This window comes from Trachurus japonicus, chromosome 8, assembly GCF_045865225.1.
Source record: "Trachurus japonicus isolate A0001 chromosome 8, Traja_1.0".
Lineage (NCBI taxonomy): Eukaryota > Metazoa > Chordata > Actinopteri > Carangiformes > Carangidae > Trachurus > Trachurus japonicus.
Genome location: NC_140914.1, coordinates 16,163,818 through 16,184,596, shown reverse-complemented (window position 1 = coordinate 16,184,596; position 20,779 = coordinate 16,163,818). Strand labels below are relative to the sequence as shown.

Sequence of the window (20,779 nt, the reverse complement as noted above, 5' to 3'; positions counted from 1 at the left end):
CCATTGCCCCCCATCCGTCCTCTGCACAACCTCCCAGAGTGAAGCTGCTGACTCTCGTCCATCTGTGTGTGTGATCCGCTCTCTGATCCACCAACATGTAGGTCTGGTCTACTCTCCACGGTGCTGCCGACAGCTGAGCTCCATCCAGGCCACTTCTCTCTCTCTCTCTCTGACTCTCTGAACAGCAGCGCCTCGTCCATCCATCCTCAACACATCCGCTCCGTTCGTGCCATCAGACAAGCAGACAAGCATCGCGCCCTAACACCACCACCACCACCACCATGCTGCAGATCGGAGATGAGGTGGTGTATTTCTCGGCGGTGTTTCTGTTGGTCCTGTTCGTGACGAGGAGCGCCACCGCGGCCTCTCTCCTCACCGCATTCCTCTACGTCTTCATGGCGATGTTCCGCTTCCCTCCGGTGCCGGCGGAGCAGGCCGGCCGCGTCCTGCGGCCCAGAGCTCCTTCAGGCGGCGTGTCAGTGGTGGCGCACCGCGGGGGGAGTCACGACGCTCCGGAGAACACCTTGGCAGCGATCAGAGAGGTCAGACTGACATGATGCACCGGGCGGTCACCTGTTTCTTTCTGATGGGGATGGGAGGATGTGTAGCTGTGTGCATGGATCTTGTGCTGAGAATGAGGTTATAGCCATGGAGGCTGCAGGGAGGGAGTCCCTAGAGAATTATTATGGGAATAACATGAGGGATTTTGACTGTTTGCAGCCTTTGCATGTCCTAACTCAGGGCCGGCCCCTGGCATAAACACTCTATGCGGTTGTTTAGGGCCACAGCCGTTATAGTCCAGGCAAAATAGCGTTTTACGACAGACTAATTGTCACAGAAGGTTTTTCACCATACATCATTTCTATGAGGTGTCTAGAACAACATACTGAAAGTCCTAAGAAATCCTAGTTGGGGAAATATGTTTAATTTGCATCATTATTTACTGTATAAAGTCTATGGTGCCGACAACAATACACCCCAATGGGCTATTTTTTCCCTTTACTCCTATCACAATGAAACTTTACACAATGAAAATAGACATTAAAAGTAACATTTTTTGTATTACAAGTTTCTTGGAAAATGAATTTGAATATGCAAATGAGCAATACATTAATGGAATATGCCCAAAATACACCCGAATAGGTTTATTTTTTTCCTTTACGCCTACCACAATCACACTTCACACAATAAAAGTATACATGAAAAGTAACATTTCTGTATTTCAAGTTTCTTGGAAAATTAATTTTAAATATGTAAATGAGCTCAACACTAATTGACTTATGGTCAAGAAGCCATAAAGCCACAAGCAGCAACAGGGGCCAAATAACTAACACATTCATGTCCATTCAATAAGTTAACCTATGCACTGAGTGCTGTAACTTGCCACACTTGACTTATGCTGTTATGTTCAACAACATATGAGCGGGACTAAGAACTAAGTTATTTGGCCCCTGTTTTTGCTGCTTGCAGCTTTATGGCTTAGTGTTGAGCTCATTTACATATTTAAAATTAATTTTCCAAGAAACTTGAAATACAGAAATGTTACTTTTCATGTATACTTTTATTGTGTGAGTAAGTTTTATAAGTGTGATTGTGGTAGGAGTAAAGGAAGAAAATAAGCCTATTCGGGTGTATTTTGGGCATATTCCATTAGTGTATTGCTCATTTGCATATTCAAATTCATTTTCCAAGAAACTTGTAATACAAAAAATGTTACTTTTAATGTCTACTTTCATTGTGTAAAGTTTCATTGTGGTAGGAGTAAAGGAAAAAAAGAAGCCTATTCGGGTGTATTTTGGGCATATTTGATTAGTGTAAGGCTCATTTGCATATTCAAATTCATTTTCAAAGAAACTTGTAATACAAAAAATGTTACATTTCATGGATACTTTCATCATGTAAAGTTTCATTGTGATAGGAGTAAAGGAAAAAATTGCCCCATTGGGGTGTATTGTTGTGGGCACCATAGACTTTATACAGTAAATAATGATGCGAATTAAACATATTTCCCCAACTAGGATTTCTTAGGACTTTTAGTATGTTGTTCTAGACACCTCATAGAAATGATATATGGTGAAAAACCTTCTGTGACAATTAGTTCTATTTTTGGGTCCAAAATGAGCTAAATTGCCTGGGGCCTCTGTAGAAAATCCCCATCTCCTTCCACCTCCCTCCTTCTGCCTCAACTCCTGCTATCCCCCCTCCTTCCCCTGACATCACTGGAGGGCGGAGCTCGGAAGGTGATTTAGGCAGGTAGCTCACCTGTTGCAAGCCCTTTCTGCTCTGGGGAACAAAGGAGCTGCTGCCTAGTCCTCCTCCTCCCCAACTCCCTGATTGTTTGAGCTGCGTGATTGATGTAAGTTTTTCAGTTAAGTCCCACACACTCTTTGTTTATGTTATAGTTAATTCAACCGTATTGTTGCTACCTTGTTTACCATTTATTAAGTTTGAGTTAGGTTAACCAAGATTGAATACTTGTATATCTGAGTTTTGTGGGCTAATCTTTTCTGTTCTTCCATTCTCCTCCTTTTCATCAGCATTAACCAGCCAAACAATAAACTAGATGAATTGGACCTTCTGCGTTTGTGCCCTTGTTTCACATCACCACTCACTGCGTTGATCACCCATAATCCGGAACCAGCCTCACCCCACACCCAGTCATATTTTACATGGTCCTTCGAGCCGGAGCGAGATCAATTCAATGGATGAAGGTGCACAAACAAAGAAGCGAGCAGTACGTCTACGCAGACCACCTGCATATCTGCAAGACTATCAGACACAATTCTCCAGCTTGCCCGCTGTCAATCCTCCGCCCATGACGTCTCATCCTACCCTTCAGCCTCCTAAGCCCCCTGATGTAGCTAGAAAGCCCTGGGCAGCATCAGCCGAGGGTTTAGCTACTGGTGGTGCCCCTTTCCTTCCCTCCAAGCTCCCTAAGAGGGCAGAGGGTGAAACTGCTACGGAGATGCAGGTTATGTGGGGAGAGATTGAGCAGCTTAAAGGTCTCATTCAACAGGTGGGTCGGAGTGTGGAAGCTTTGGGGGACAGGTTGGAGACACAGCTATGTTCTGGCGTATCTACTTCTTCTCGTTCATTACCTACATTGGAGGATGATGATGGCACTGGTGAAACCCCAGCACCTTGTCCCCCCCCGAATCCTCCCCCTATAGTGGAAGAACTGCGTGAGGAGTTATGTGAGCATAACATTCCCATTATTCATTGTGTCTCTCACCCTCCTGAACCCCCAGCACCTAGTCGCCTTTGCTCCCTTCCCCCACCTCCTAGTTCTTTAATGATTTCTCCGCCACCTGCAAGATCACAGTTATCCCATGCAACCCAAACCAGTGGGCATTATTATGAGCAGCAGTCAGATTTCGATTGTTCCAGCGAATCTGCTGACTTGCAGCAGCTTGAAGCAGCTATACCTTATGTTGTCTCTGCAGATTTGTTATCCAGGCAGCAGGAGTGTTATGAGCCCCGGCCTACTGTGAGAGCCGGACGTCAGCTCTCTTTACCCCTTCTTAGGGCTCAAGACTTCGGACCAGCCCCTGCCTTCCAACCTCCGCTGGTTGTTCCCCCTCCTCCTGCGGCTTCCTCCTCTTCAGCGGCTGTGGTGGCTAATCCTTCATATGCACAGGCTCCTTATGTGCACTCGCAAGTTGCCGGGTACCCTCCTGTGCCTTCCTACCTGCTGCCCCGTGCCCCTTTGTACGGGCAACAGTGGCCTCCAGCTGCTTTGCCACATTCTCAGGCTGAATCAGCCCATCGTTTCACTGCTCCCTCTTCTCTAAATGTGCGCAGTGCAGACACTGGTTACCCAGCTCAGTCAGTGCCTCAGCATCCGCCACAGCAGCCACTGAGGTCACATAGAGCTCATCCAGTTGCAGCCCCTTCCTTTCCCTACTTCACCCATGAAGATCCCAGACAGTTTGCACTGCTTAAGATGGCCCTCACGAACCTTTTACCCCACGATGAGAGTGAGCCGTTCAAATACCATGTATTATTGGACCACTTGAAGTTGGAGACCGCTTGTCATCTTGCCTTGGCCTATGCACATCATCCCCTTCCTTACACCAGAGCTATGCAAGCCCTGCAACAGAGATATGGCCAGCCGCAGCAGCTTGTTCTGAGGGAGATTACAGCCATCCGGAATCTTCCCTCTGTGCGGCCTGGCGATGCTAGAAACTTCAGTGACTTTGCCATCCGAGTCCGAGCTCTTGTCGGCATGCTGCAGTCTTTGGAGCACGGCGAAGGGGATGCTGAGTTGGCTTGTGCATCTCATGTGCAGCAGCTTCTGGGAAAACTTCCTTCTGAGCATGTCGCCAATTATGCCAGATTCAGTCGTGCCACGAGGCCAGGTGTTCCTTACAACTTGGTTGACTTTTCCAACTGGCTTGAAGAAGAGGCAGAGTGTCAGGCTATGGCCACACAAACACGTGAGAGAAGAGGGCCCCTGGAGGAACGCAAACCCACAAAGTCAAGCTTTCCGAAGCCTAATTATCCAGTGGCTACTATACTCCATGGAACCAGTCATCCAAGCCAAGTAAACCCCCCACCTTCAAATGAGTATGCTACGCATCGTAGTCAGGCATGCCCTTACTGTAGTGTCTCTGACCACCACATAAGTGTCTGCCCAGACTTCCGTCAGCTGTCAAGGGATGCTGTCAAGAGGTGGATCCAAGAGAAAAGACGTTGCTGGAGATGTGCTCGTGAGCACAGAGCTCTGAACTGTGATTTAAAGAAACGCTGCCCGAAGTGCAATGGAAGGCACCTTGGCGTCCTTCACGAGGTTAACCAGCCACAAAGGGATTCAAGCACCTCTTGCCTCATTCGTTCTAGCTGCAGTACGAGAGTCCTGCTGAAAGTGGTCAAGGTTCTGCTAAGTTACAGGGGAAGACACCTCGAGACTTATGCAATATTAGACGATGGGTCAGAGAGATCCATGCTCCTAGCAACCGCAGCTACTTCCCTTGGTCTTGATGGGGCGGCTGAGTCTCTCATGCTGAAAACAGTCCGCCAGGGGACGGAGAGTCTCACCGGCACTACAGTCACTTTTAACATCTCCTCGGCAGCAAATTCAGGCAAGAAGTTCATTATAAAGGATGCTTTCACTGCTGAGAAATTGGGCCTTGCTTCACAGTCTTATCCCGTGTATGTTCTCCAAAGTTTTAAGCATCTGCACGGCTTACCACTCCAAGCTTTCCAAAAGGTGCAACCCCTTCTCCTTATTGGCTCAGATCATCCTCATCTTGTGTGTCCTGTGGAACGGGTCCGTTTGGGTCCAGGGGGTGGCCCAGCAGCGGTGCACACACGTCTTGGTTGGGCTCTGCAAGGACCCACAATGCTCCCTGAGGATTTCCTTGCCACCTCAGGTTGTTCTTCCACTGTAGCTGGAAGATTAGAAGTCCAGTCTTTGTTTCTTTCCTGTACATCCCCTGAGGCAGACCTTTATCGTGCGGTTGAAAAGCTGTGGAAAGTGGATGTATTGCCTTATCAAAGTGAGAAAGTCGTTACTCGCTCCAAACAGGACCAGGAAGCACTAGCCCAACTGGACAGCCGCACCATGAGAGTGGAGATCAATGGAGTTAGTCGCTATGCAACCCCCCTAATCCACAAACCAAAGGCCCCCGAACTCCAAGCTACAAAGGGATCAGTCCTGCCTGCCCTCCGACGCACGGAACGGAAGCTGTCAAAGAATCCAGAGCAAGCAGGTATTTACAATAATGAAATAAACAAGTTGCTGGAGGCCGGTTATGTGAAGAAACTCAGCCCTCAAGAAGTGGTCCAGAACAGTGAGTCATCTTGGTACATACCACACCACCTTGTGGAGCACAACGGCAAACAGCGCCTAGTGTTCAACTGCTCGTACCGATACCAAGGGCAGTGCCTAAATGATTGTCTTCTTCCTGGTCCAGTTCTGGGCCCTTCCTTGATGGGTGTTCTGTTGCGTTTCCGTCAGCATCCTGTTGCCATCTCTGGCGACATTAAAGGCATGTTTCACCAAGTCAGATTGCTGGCGGAGGACAGACCCCTTCTCCGTTTCATATGGCGAGACATGCAACGTGAGGACCCTGTGGAGGTTTACGAGTGGCAAGTTTTGCCATTCGGGACCACATGTAGTCCATGTTGCGCTACATATGCCCTCCAGCGACATGTGAAGGATGGAGGAGAGGAAGACATTGAAACATCAGTCCTTCAATCATTCTATGTAGACAATTGTCTGCAGAGTTTCCCCACCGAAGGGCAGGCCAGACGTCTCCTTGACCGTCTCCGAGCACTGCTTGCTTCCGGTGGCTTTGAGATCCGGCAATGGATCAGTAACCTCCCTTCTGTGGTTCAGCACCTCCCCAAAGAAGCCCGATCAGAGAGCACTGAAATGTGGCTCATTCAAGACCGTACTGACCCCTGGGAAGGAGCCCTGGGTCTAATATGGTATTGCTCGTCAGACACGTTGGGATACAAGCACAGACCCGTAAGTTACCAGTCCCTTACCCTCCGGAATGTGTACAGGATACTGGCCACGCAATATGACCCCCTAGGGTTCATCATCCCATTCACAACCCGAGCAAAAGTTCTTCTGCAGAAACTGTGGTCAAAGGAGCGGGACTGGGACGACCCCTGCCTTCCTGATGCCTTCGTGAAGGCCTGGACCTTATGGGAGGAGGAGCTTCCCCAGTTGTCCCGGATCAGACTCCCACGGTGTTATGGACTCACAGAGGCCCAAGATCCTTCAATGACGAGAGAATTGCATGTGTTCTGTGATGCGTCTGAGGCAGCATACGGCTCTGTTGCCTATTTAAGGACAGTGGACTCCAACGGGCAGATTAATGTTTCGTTTGTTATGGCGCGTTCGAGAGTGGCACCAAGACGACAGATCACCATACCCCGCCTCGAGCTGTGTGCTGCTCTCACTGGCGCCCAACTAGCAAGGATGCTAAAAACCGAGCTGACTCTCCCTCTCCTCCGTATAGTGATGTGGACAGACTCCACCACCGTTCTAACCTGGCTGCAATCAGAGTCCTGTCAGTACAAGATCTTCGTAGCTCATCGGATCACAGAGATCCTGGAAAATACTGCTGCTTCAGACTGGAGGTATACAGATTCAGCCAGTAACCCCGCCGACGACATTACCAGGGGTAAAACCCTCACAGAACTCGCTGCACCCCACCGATGGAAACAGGGCCCTCCTTTCCTGTACCTACCCCCATATCAGTGGCCTTTAAACCCCTCCTCATCTTCCACTGAAGCAGCCACAGAATTGAGAAAGTCTGCATTTTGTGGTGTTGCTCATGTACTGCCCCCTAGTGTTCCCTCAAACCTACTGCAGTTCCAGTGCTGGGAGGACTTGGTGGCTGGTACCTCTCAGCACCTCTCTCCAGCCCTGGCGCCAAATTCTCAGCCCCCTGAGAGACCCTATGTGGAAACTCTTCTCCTCCAGCATGCACAAAAGGAGAGTTTCCCAGAAGAATATGCTTTGCTACAGACCAACAAACCCCTTCCAAAGCAAAGTCCCCTGAATAACTTGGCCCCTGAGTTTGATCTCACCACAAATCTAATCAGAGTAGGAGGGCGGCTGCGAAAGAGTGAGGATCTGGACTACAGTAACATGCACCCTGTGGTCTTGGATCCAAAAAACTATATCACACAGCTGCTGATCAAGGATTATGACCGACGACTGCACCACCCTGGCCCAGAGAGAGTTCTTGCAAGCCTAAGGAGGAATTACTGGATCTTACGAGGGAGGCAAGCAATAAGGAAATGTCAACATTCATGCATTGACTGTAGGAAATGGAAAGCCAAACCCCTGATCCCTCGGATGGCTGACTTGCCAGCATCTCGCCTGCGGCTTTACAAGCCCCCTTTCTGGTCTACTGGGATGGACTGCTTTGGCCCCTTCCTCATCAAAGTTGGCCGCCGGCGAGAGAAAAGATGGGGGATCCTCTTCAAATGTCTCACTACACGTTGTATCCACATTGATCTCCTCTCAGGCCTGGACACGGACAGTTTCCTCATGTCTTTCCGCCGCTTTGTGGCACGGCGTGGAACCCCTTTCGAGGTGCATTCGGACCACGGCACTAACTTTGTAGGAGGCGCGAGAGAGTTGCAGAGAGCCTTTGACCAACTGACCCCTGCCCTCCAGGCTCAATTGGCCAAATACAAAGTTCGCTTCCTGAGGAACCCACCACACGCCCCTCACTTCGGAGGAACCTGGGAAAGAGAGGTGAGAGCAATCAAATCTGCTTTACGTGTGACCCTGGGTGATCAAGTTGTGACGGAGGAAGTGTTGAACACCGTACTCATAGAGGTGGAGGAGATCTTGAACTCCAAGCCCCTTGGATACCTGTCATCTGATGTGTCTGATCCTGATCCAGTCACTCCCAACCTCCTCCTCATGGGGCGGCTTGAAGCAGCCCTTCCTCAAGCCATATACGCCCATCCTGACCTTCTTGGAACAAGAAGATGGCGTCACAGTCAGGTACTTGCCGATCAGTTCTGGGCGAGCTTTCTCAAACACTATCTACCAACCCTCCAACCACGACAAAAATGGACTGGGGAGAACCCAAATCTCGTGGTGGATACTGTGATCATGGTCGTGGACCCAAACCTACCCCGTGCCTCTTGGCCGATAGGCAAAGTTCAGAAGATCCTCCCCAGCTCGGATGGAAGAGTCAGAGTGGCCGAAATAGTGGTAAAAGGAAAGACCTATGTACGTCCAGTCAGCCGACTGGTGGCCCTCCTGGAATGCGAAGATGATCCAGACCCCCCTTCCACATGAGGATTTTCCCCACAGTCAAATATGATCCACATATTTAAGGGGCGGCTGTAGAAAATCCCCATCTCCTTCCACCTCCCTCCTTCTGCCTCAACTCCTGCTATCCCCCCTCCTTCCCCTGACATCACTGGAGGGCGGAGCTCGGAAGGTGATTTAGGCAGGTAGCTCACCTGTTGCAAGCCCTTTCTGCTCTGGGGAACAAAGGAGCTGCTGCCTAGTCCTCCTCCTCCCCAACTCCCTGATTGTTTGAGCTGCGTGATTGATGTAAGTTTTTCAGTTAAGTCCCACACACTCTTTGTTTATGTTATAGTTAATTCAACCGTATTGTTGCTACCTTGTTTACCATTTATTAAGTTTGAGTTAGGTTAACCAAGATTGAATACTTGTATATCTGAGTTTTGTGGGCTAATCTTTTCTGTTCTTCCATTCTCCTCCTTTTCATCAGCATTAACCAGCCAAACAATAAACTAGATGAATTGGACCTTCTGCGTTTGTGCCCTTGTTTCACATCACCACTCACTGCGTTGATCACCCATAATCCGGAACCAGCCTCACCCCACACCCAGTCATATTTTACAGCCTCATTTATCAAAGAGCGTGTAAAAGTCCTCTTAAATTTTCAGTACGACGGAAAGGCAAAATGTGCGTACGACCAAAAAATATACACTCTTTTCAGATCTATCAAACTCCGCGTACACACGGCTGCACGGTATTTCCCTTGATAGATCATACCGGACCTGAGAAAAGCGTGGATGAGAACACGCCTCATACCCAGCCCCCTAAACGGCCCCACGCAACCATATGTGGTCAATGCAAATCAGTTACGTGCATATTAAGTAGCCATGTGCACTCTGGAAACGTGTGGAATGACGTCAGTGGAAGACGGTGAAGACAACAGACGGACGGAGAGCGGAGGAAGAAGCGGAATTTCTCTGAAAGCGAGATACACGGTAACACGGCAATATCAGTCAGAAACATCATCTTGCATTGAAAGGCTACAATAAAAACAAAAAACTCCCAAATCTAAATGAAACAGAACAGAAAGAAGAAGAATCATATTTATTCTGCCCCTTATTTTAGATTATGTCATAATAATTTAAAGCAGGGTTTCCACTGCCAGTCAGTAGGCTACTTTGCACCCCTTTCCACTAACCCCCAACTTCCGTTCACTGGAAGACTTTGATTTTCATTTGTGCATAGCTATATATTAAAAAACATTGAAGTCCACCAGTCTGTGACTTTTCCTAAAATGATGTTGGGCAGCACCCATTTTTGTTAAATACAATAAATATTATTCACACAAAAAATATCGATCATGTTTTCTCATTTGCTTTGATTTGCGCCGACATTATTGTGCTTGCTGCTTGCTTGTGTGTGTCCAGTCTGGCTACGTAACACACGCACGTCGCAGAAATTATTTTCCAGACTGGACAGACTGGTTGTGGAAGAGTTGTAGTCTACATGCAGGGAAAAATATCAATATGATATCAAAAGAAAACGAAATTCGTTTTATAAAGCCAGTATTTAGGAGCAAACTAGTGTAAATGCACAGGGGAAAAATCTGAGTCGCTGTGCTTTTCATGTAAAGTGCCGACGTCAACACGTGTGCAGTGGTGGTGGTGGTGGTGGTGGGGGGAGGGGGAGGGGGGGGGGGGGGGTCATGATCACCACCACTTGCTAATGATAGCCCCAGGGGCCTCATTTATCATTGTGGATACACGCTTTTTTACACGCTCTTTCCCCCGTTTTGTGCGTACGCTCTTTTCTCCGCCTAATTTGGGATCTATCAAACCAAAACTTGTCGGGAGTAAGTGCAAAAATTTACGACCAGTCCGACCATGGCGTACCGGCATTTACACGCTTTTTGAAGAACAGGAGGAATTGGCGACGCCGCTGCAGAGTCAGAGAACTGCAGTATGCGAGGGAGAGAGGAGCGCGGACACTGTTTGAAGTAGCAAGTGGTGGTGATGATGACCCCCCCCCCCACCACCACCACCACCATCACCACCACCACCGCACACGTGTTGACGTCGGCACTTTACATGAAAAGCACAGCGACTCAGATTTTTCCCCTGTGCATTTACACTAGTTTGCTCCTAAATACTGGCTTTATAAAACGAATTTCGTTTTCTTTTGATATCATGTTGATATTTTTCCCCTGCATGTAGGCTACAACTCTTCCACAACCAGTCTGTCCAGTCTGGAAAATAATTTCTGCGACGTGCGTGTGTTACGTAGCCAGACTGGACACACACAAGCAAGCAGCAAGCCCAATAATGTCGGCGCAAATCAAAGCAAATGAGAAAACATGATCGATATTTTTTGTGTGAATAATATTTATTGTATTTAACAAAAATGGGTGCTGCCCAACATCATTTTAGGAAAAGTCACAGACTGGTGGACTTCAATGTTTTTTTTTTTTTTTTTTTTTTTAATATATAGCTATGCACAAATGAAAATCAAAGTCTTCCAGTGAACGGAAGTTGGGGGTTAGTGGAAAGGGGTGCAAAGTAGTACTGACTGGCAGTGGAAACCCTGCTTTAAATTATTATGACATAATCTAAAATAAGGGGCAGCATAAATATGATTCTTCTTCTTTCTGTTCTGTTTCATTTAGATTTGGGAGTTTTTTTTGTATTTATTGAAGCCTTTCAATGCAAGATGATGTTTCTGACTGATATTGCCGTGTTACCGTGTATCTCGCTTTCAGAGAAATTCCGCTTCTTTCTCCGCTCTCCGTCCGTCTGTTGTCTTCACCGTCTTCCACTGACGTCATTCCACACGTTTCCAGAGTGCACATGGCTACTTAATATGCACGTAACTGATTTGCATTGACCACATATGGTTGTGTGGGGCCATTTAGGGGGCTGGGTATGAGGCGTGCTCTCATCCACGCTTTTCTCAGGTCCGGTGTGATCTATCAAGGGAAATACCGTGCAGCCGTGTGTACGCGGAGTTTGATAGATCTGAAAAGAGTGTATATTTTTTGGTCGTACGCACATTTTGCCTTTCCGTCGTACTGAAAATTTAAGAGGACTTTTACACGCTCTTTGATAAATGAGGCCCCTGGACTATTAGGTGGGGGGCCACATGATCAGAAAGGTACCGGGGTTCATTCAAGTAATTTAAACATCCTGAGGTCTGCACGTGCACGCTATGAGCTTTATATGTAATTTGAAGTCAATATTCAGCTTCTTTTATCTCACATTTGAGACATTTGGTGAAAATAGAACGGCAGAATGACAACATTTATGCTCAAAAAGCAATTTTACAAAATTTCATTTTAGACTCGTTTTCTACACTTATCTATTACTGTATTCATATCCTATTTCAAGCACCAATGACTGAAGGTGTGTTTTCACAAGGGATTTGAAATTTTTCAAAAAGCAGACCTCAAATTTCCAGCATTTGGCCTAAATTATTACAGTGTTCTAGGACAAATTGGCCTCAGTGTGCTTACAGCGGAGGTTCTAATATTTAGACATAAAACACTTGAGTATTGTTACATCTGCAAGTATCTTAAAAAGATAAATTTAAGAAAATATGTAAAAGTCGAGAAAATGGCCTCAAACCTCAGAGGGCATAAACACGTCTGTATTCAGTTTTAACCAGTGATTTGGTGTTTGCGCTTAGAGTGCAGGGCCACAAACAAAAATCCTGTTTAGGGCCACCAAAATCCTAGGGCCGGCCCTGAGGGATTTTGACTGTTTGCAGCCTTTGCATGTCCTAACTCCTCTGTTATTGCTGTGTAAGATTCCCTGGTTGATCAGTGTAGCTAACAGTGTTGGACGGGGTTTTCATCCATTGTGCTGCATGGGCCTTTTCTTTTCTACAGAAATGAGTTGTCTTGTCTATAAACTGATGCCACCTTCTTCATGAAGTCCACAGTTGCATAACTGTTGACTCACTCAGACTTAGAGCTCCTCCCTCTCCTCACCCTTTCTGTTTTGGTACATGGACTGCTGTGTGTAGAGTGTCCCACACACCGGGTGTCATCCTGTAGCCTACACACTCTTCTCCTCTACCCAAACTCTGTGGCTTCTTAGACTTTATCTCTATCTGGTGCCTTCATCCCTTCATAGACCACTGCTGAATATAAGGAGGGCTTTTATAACCATGCTGATGCTGATGCTGATGCTGCTGACTTTGACATTACTGAGAATTGACAAAAAATATCTGTGTTAAAGCCACCAAAAAGAGAATTTTCATTTTCTGGTGCGAGTTATGTCCTCTCCCCTGACCAGCAGAGAAGGTGTCTGTTCTGTTCTTGAATATGACTTGAATTTGAGACTTAATTCCCAAAACTGTAAATGTCATCTACTGTACAGAACTGCACTCACAGGAGAAGAAGAAAAAAAAACTGAAGACGATCTTGTATCCCGCTGGAAACATGTGGGATGTAGCCAAACCTTTTCTAGGTGGAAACTGTGATAATGATTCACAGAGTAGCCCAAAACAAAACCATTGGTCTCATTTGAATCAGAATACAAATAATACAAAATTATTTTGAGTAATGTGTCAATTAGTCTTTGTTATCCAGTGAAGAAACCCCGCTGCAGCCAATATATTTTTGTTTTGATTATTTGGGAATATTTACTCATGTTAATCTGTCCTTTGCTTTTGTTAAAGATGAGACCCTCGTCCCTCACCACTGACTGACAATCAATCATGGGAAAAATTCCTCTGATCATTTACTATAAATCTCCAGCACAAAATTGAACAAGACTCAAACCAACATAGTCTCTTCATATAGAAGTGAAGTAAATGATCTTCCGTTGTCTTTCCCAAAAACTGGAGCAGCCACCCAGTAAATGTCAGGTCTGGTTATTAAAGGGATAGTAGCATTTTTTTAAAGTGGGGTTGTATGATCTACAAATAGCCCCTAAGTACTTTAATTGCAGTAGAAGACTCTCTGCACCCCTCCCGTTAGCAACGCCAGCCCATAGCCCTGCCCAGAGATTTACAACATACATTGTTGTGAATGAACCCAAAGAAACGGCCTATTTTCGCGGCCTAAAAGAGGTTTTACGTGAAAAAAAAATACACAGTTCCATTGTTCGCTATAATATAATTTTTTGCAGCCCTTCAAAGTGCAGGAAAAACACAGTTTTTATTTGGACCTAACCAACTCACGTATCCCTCCGCCCAGGGTTAGCGCCCGCCGATCAGCAGTTGGTTAGAAAACTGTGTTTTTCCTGCAGTTTGAGGGGCTGGGAAAAATTATATTGTAGCGAACAATGGAACTGTGTTTTTTTTTTCAGGTTAAACCTCTTTTAGGCCGTGAAAATAGGCCGTTTCTTTGGGTCCATTCACAACAATGTATGTTGTAGATCTGTGGGCAGGGCTATGGGCTGGCGTTGCTAACGGGAGGAGTGCAGAGAGTCTTCTACTGCAATTAAAGTACTTAGGGGCTATTTGTAGATCATACAACCCCACTTAAAAAAAATGCTACTATCCCTTTAAGCTTCAGCTCACATCAATGTCACTCTGTCACACTGAAATGGAGGACGTACGTATATATGCAAAACTCCCAGCACATTTCCATTTTGCAATGATGTCTCTCTGTCCTGATGTCTTCGTCCCCGCTCCCTGTCGTCTTCCTGTTCTAGGCCAGTAGAAATGGGGCCACCGGAGTGGAGCTGGACCTGAGTTTCACAGCCGACAGCGTTCCTGTGCTGATGCACGACGAGACTGTTGACCGCACCACCAACGGCTCCGGACCAATTAACAAACTGCAAATTGTCCAGCTAAGGAGATTAGATGCTGCAGCTCATCACAGGCTGAAGTATGTATCCTGTCCAACAGGCACTTCACCTCACCTGAGCTTCTCATTTCATGCTCTGATAAGGAAACTAAGGACATAAGACCAGTCATCTCTGACCCTTTGTAGATATCACCATGTAGAGATCAGGGCCGTTGTATAGGGGAGAAAGGTGATGATAATTCTAGGGGCCCAGCGCCCAGTGGGGCCCATAAAAAACCCCAGTAGTCTAATCTTTGTATGACTGAATTATTCTGCATAAGACTCTGACTAATACTCATAGTACACTGTAAAAACTCAACATCTTTCCAAGAATTTTTGTCTTATTTCTTGTCCAAATGTCTCATTTCTAGTCAAAACTAACCTCTTTCCACTTAAAATAAGACTCATCACCTAAAAAATTACCTTGTTTTTAGATCATTTTCACTTGTTTCAAACAAATTTTCACTTGAAATAAGTAGAAAAGCACATTTTTTGTGCTTGTAATAAGGAAGAAAAACTTGTTCCACTATCAGATTTTTTTTTTTTCTACTTATTCCAAGTGAAAATCTGCTTGAAAGGAGTAAAAAGTGTCTAAAAACAAGCTACTTTTAATATGATGTGTCTTATTTTAAGTATAATGATATTTGTTTTGACTAGAAATGACATTTTGACTAGAAATAAGACAAATATTCTTGGTAAGATACTTGAGTTTTTGCAGTGTAATGCTGCATTAGCATCAAAACAAAGTAGGCTAAATAATAAATGATAATACATACGTAGTCTAAGAAAAAAAAACTGGAAAAGTTAGGGGGAGGGGCCCACTTTAGTATTCTTTAAGGGGGCCCAGGATTCCTAGCAACGGCCCTGGTAGAGATTATGACTCTCTCATCTTATTTAATTTGTAAATCTCACTTAATTTTATACATAGCACACTTGTCTCTTTATTTTTCATCAGAGTGGTTTGAGGGAAGAAATATTTGTTCACACTTGGTTTTCAAAGGCAGGAAAAAGAAAAACAGACGTGAAAGTGTGAAGCTGATGCACAAGGAAAACTGTATCATCAACTGACTTCCAAAACCGCTGTGTTGTCTGTGACATCCAGGGACAAGTTTGGTGTTGAGAAAGTCCCAACGCTGCAGGAGGCTGTGGAGGAATGTATAAGACACCAGCTGACCATCTTCTTCGACGTCAAAGGTCAACCTGATAAGGTGACATTTTTAACACAAGAAGAGATGGATGAAATTGTTTCCTGTATTTAGTTCCTGCCCTATCTGAGCTCCTTTGTTTCAATAACCTCTACATTTATAAGTTGCTATTATATTAGGGTATTAACATGTTTTACTCTTTTCCAGGCAGCATCAGTGCTTCGTGAGATTTATAAGAAATTCCCCGCCCTTTACAATTCCAGTATTGTTTCCTCCTTTGAGCCCAAAGTGATCTATAAGGTAACAATGACAGTGTGATGAATAATTAACACAAATGCTAACTATTGTCTTCTGTTGAGTGCATGGCTGAGTGAAAGCTGCGATCTCCCATCTGGTTCCTTCTTGTTATTTTGTTTATTCACCTTTTATTGATATTTCATGCGTATAAAAGGAGTGATGACAACACCGACTGACTGAAAGAGTTTGTTGCTTAAGTAATCTAACACAATGCAAGGACCTGCTTGAGACAGCTTTTTTCTCAAATATGTTTATTGAGCTTTACATTAACACAATAACCACAGCAACAAGACAACGTAACCTTCAGTACAACATTGGTCTAGAGTCTAGACAGTCCATACACGTATATTGTACATCTCACATACACCTCACCAGTACAATGAATACAGTAGGAAACAGCCCACATCAACCTCATGTAAAAAACTAGATAAATAAGGAAATAAAACACAAGCACTGAAGCCACTGTAGAGTTGGAAAAGTGGAGATATGGAGTCCAAATGTCCACAAACTGTCCCTCTGAAGAGTGAAGCAGGCAGGTCAGATACTTGAGGGGGAAAGTTTCCATAATTATCTTATGTCAGTTTGATTTTGTCGGGGGTTTGTCACTTATCCAGGACAAAAACATGTTCTTTCTTACTGCATATGTGAGGATATTACACAGGGCCGGCCCTAGGATTTTGGTGGCCCTAAACAAGATTTTTGTTTGTGGTCCTGCACTCTAAGCGCAAACACCAAATCACTGGTTAAAACTGAATACAGACATGTTTATGCCCTCTGAGGTTTGATACTTGCAGATGTAACAATACTCAAATGTTTTATGTCTAAATATTAGAACCTCCGCTGTAAGCACACTGAGGCCAATTTGCCCTAGAACACAGTATAAAGAAATAATTTAGGCCAAATGCTGGAAATTTGAGGTCTGCTTTTTGAAAAATTTCAAATCCCTTGTGAAAACACTCCTTCAGTCATGAGAATGAACTGTTTTGGTGCTTGAAATAGGATATGAATACAGTAATATATAAGTGTAGAAAACAAGTCTAAAATTAAATTTTGTAAGATTGCTTTTTGAGCACAAATATTGTCATTCTGCCATTCTGTTTTCACCAAATGTCTCAAATGTGAGATAAAAGAAGCTGAATATTGACTTCACATTACATATAAAGCTCATAGCGTGCACGTGCAGACCTCAGGATGTTTAAATGACTTGATGAACCCCGGTACCTTTCTGATCATGTGGCCCCCCACCTAACGGCTGTGGCCCTAAACAACCGCATAGAGTGTTTATGCCAGGGGCCGGCCCTGATATTACACAGTCTGGTGGCATTCACATCCGCAATAGTATCTTGACTGATGTAACCCAAGATCAAAGAGAGAGGGTCCATGTGCAACACAACACCAAATATATTTTCCAGATCTTGCAAGACATCCATCCAATAATAAGACAGATTTTTGTTGACCTTTGTGATCTCTTCTGATCCACAGATGCGTCAGACCGACCCCAGCGTGGTCACGGGTCTGACCCATCGGCCCTGGAGGCTGAGTCGCTTCAATGACGGCACTCCTCGGGGGCTGTCGACGTGGGCTCAGCTCTGGATGGCGACCCTCGACGTCTTGCTGGACTGGGCCCACCACCACATCCTGTGGAAACTCTGCGGAGTCTCGGCCATCCTGGTGCAGAAAGACTTCATCTCACTGTAGGTTCAACTAGTAGAGATGTTTTATAGGGATGTCACGATTATAGATTTTCTTTGTACGATTACTGTCAGAGAAATAATCACGGTATTACGATTATCACGATTATTACGCATTAATTAATTTCACAACATATGAATGTGTAAAATCAAATACAGTCAAAATTTAATTTCATTACAAATTTTTACACTAAATATTTTAAGTATCTACTATTCATATGTAACCAATTATTAATCCTCCAGGGGAAGTGTTTTAAATATTCAAATCATTAATTGTCATCTATACCAAATGTTTATTAAAGTTTATTTTAATTGTTTGTTTTTTATCACAAATGAGACGCTAACATTTAAATTTCCACCATGTTACGTTAGGTAAATTGACCAGTATTTCTTACATTTACCTTAACTTTTGTGCACATCTGCCTCTGTGTTTCCAAAATAATCTTTTTTGGAAAGTGACGGTATTTAAGAATCTTTACGATTAATTAATTGTGGCGTTTAATACCGCGATTAATTGTGAAAACAAGTAATTGTGACATCCCTAATGTTTTATCATTGCACTGCATGACCACAGATGTGTGTAATTCTTGGAGTTTCAGGGGTTGAAAATCGGTTTCTCTTTACCTGGTGTATTTAAAGTTAAGTGGGAAAGGGAAGAATTACCATTTGGTTTTCATTTGACTCACCTAAAAAGCTTTATCCCAACCCATCATTACAATAGAAACTGTGCTGTTCAAATTGTGTTCAAATTGTGTTCACAACAAGACCATAATCGACTTGGAGAGGTCATAGGTCATTTTTGCCTCATTTTATTAGGTCCTGAGAGCAGTTTGGAACCATATTGTCCCATATAATGTTGTTTGCAACCAAAAATGTGTGGGTGCTGCTCTTTATCTGAGCTGCATTCTCTCATCTTCCTCCTCCTTTCTCGCACACAGAGACTATGTCCAGTACTGGGCGGATCGCGGTGTGGAGGTGGTGGGCTGGACCGTTAACACCGCTGTGGAGAAAGACTACTACCAAAACCTGCTCAAGATCGGCTACATCACCGACAGTTTGCTGGAAGACTGTGATCCCGAATACTGACCTCACACATACTCACTCACACAGATACAGTGGTTGAAAACTACAGAAAGGATTTTTTAAAAAATCTTTCATTATAACACTTCTCGGCTTCTTGTTTTTCTAAGGAACATGAAAAGCTGAGATACATACTATACAGTAAATTAAGTTTAAATTTAAGGAGGAATAAAGATAGACATTTGGTGCTAACCAGCTCCGTAGTGGCAATCGAACAACCCAAGCTTTAGACAAATGCATGTATGAATTTACTGTAGATTAGGAGTACATCATTACCTGTAGCTGGCATACAGGTAATTTCCCTTTAAATCTACAGGCTAAAGTGTAAACCTCCTTGTCCTTATCCTACTACCAGCAGCAACACTCTCCAGCTCTCCTGGACCAGGGATTAGGATTACGCTACCTTAAAGATCTTTTTTACCTTCTGTGCTGATGTTTGTCGCGCCTTTAAAGAGACACCAGTGCAAGAAGTTTACACAATTAACATTATACATCAAATTTATTTAATAATACTTAATATTCTATAACTTGATTGCTGAATGCTTGATTGTTTGATTGCTTAGAAACTTGCCTGCTGTCATTGTGCACCACAGTTGCACAAAAAAACCCCGTTGTCGCAAGACTTTGACTTTGACTCAGCCGTAAGAGAATGACAGCGTAATGTGATCGTTTGCTCCGAAGATCTTCTTCCTTGAAGGAAAGTACAAATTTCCTTTCACACATTTCAATTACATTTTCTCTCAGTTTGATTCACATGACACATCCACAGATACAGAAAGTGACTAAAGGATATCAGACTCAGCCTTAAGAAGCCCACCATAACTTGTCTGTAACTGCAGAATGTAAACTCCAAAGTCCCAGAAATGACATGAACCAAAAAAAAGGATAATATTTTGTTTTCTCTCTCTCTTTCTTGTAAGCAGAAGGCTCAACAACATCATCTTGGTGACAACTTGTTTCTCTGAGATGAAAATTAAATAAATAATTAAAAACATTTTCTCTGGCATTTCCTTTTTTTTTTTTTTTAATTTTTTTTTTTTACTCCCTGTGGCGTTGAGGGAAAAAAAAAAAAACATTTCATCTTCCTTGTTTGGCTGAAAATAGATCTCTAGAATGAAAAACCAGTTTGCAAAACGAATCCACCTCTTGATTTACAACAACACCATGCCTGCTGTTAGTGTATAGTAATGCATGGTTGCATTACAAACAGATGTGTGTGTGTGTGTAGTGTGACAGTGTTGTGCACCTGAGCTCTCCTGTGTGTACTGTAAACACACAGACGTTGTGCCTCATAGGGGATCCTTGGGGGGGGGGTCAGACAGTATGAACCCTGCTGGATAAATATATGAATAAGTTTAAACTAATTTGAGGGGGCAGATTTTTATATCATCACATCACAGATTGAGGAATTTTGGAATAATTTGAGTCAGAGAAGAAAAAGTGGAAATTCCCTCACATGAATTAGGCTAGCTACCAGGGCCGGTTCTAGGCAGGCATATATGAGGGGGCAGTCAGTCAGAAATGTGAAGGGGGCATCATGTGAACACATCAAGCTCCAACACTTTTTATTCTCTGTGCTTATAGTAACTTCATTGAATTGGGTTGTTGACTATGTGTCCAACCCCAACCTGGAGAAGTGGATTGCACTTTGTCAGGCTTCTACCTTCAGACCTGTCCAACTAGGGGCCGGGGGGGCCAACCAGGGTCTTAGAGCCCAATTTTTTTTTACTGTCGTAATACAAAGAGCCACATTATATGGGGGGTTAGGGGTGCATATCCCTGAAGATGCATTGCAAACCCAGCGGGGGTGAAAAAGGTGAGTAGCTAAATCCCTGGAGGGGGTTCTGGGGGCATCCCCCCCAGAAAATGTTTGTGATTTTAAAATGTGAGTGAAGCATTCTGGTGTACTCTGAGAAGAGGCGGGGGGGGTGTCTACTATGGTCAGGATTTACAAAACTGAAAGGTAGTCTTATGAATACTAAAAAAAAAAAAAAAAAAGAACAGAACATTTTAGAAAAGAACAGGGTCCCTTTTTCGGCGGATTTTTGTG

The 20,779-nt window shown here is 44.4% G+C and overlaps 1 protein-coding gene across 1 annotated transcript; it reads left to right on the top strand.

The window, feature by feature from the left end:
• The first annotated feature begins 205 nt into the window (after positions 1 to 205).
• Positions 206 to 18,852, top strand: LOC146982947 (glycerophosphodiester phosphodiesterase 1-like). Its single transcript, XM_085784241.1, has 6 exons — positions 206 to 542; positions 14,383 to 14,558; positions 15,619 to 15,724; positions 15,869 to 15,961; positions 17,441 to 17,652; positions 18,588 to 18,852. The coding sequence occupies exons 1-6, from the start codon at positions 282 to 284 to the stop codon at positions 18,733 to 18,735; spliced, it is 996 nt and encodes a 331-aa protein (XP_085640367.1). The 5' UTR covers positions 206 to 281; the 3' UTR covers positions 18,736 to 18,852.
• Positions 18,853 to 20,779: the final 1,927 nt, after the last annotated feature.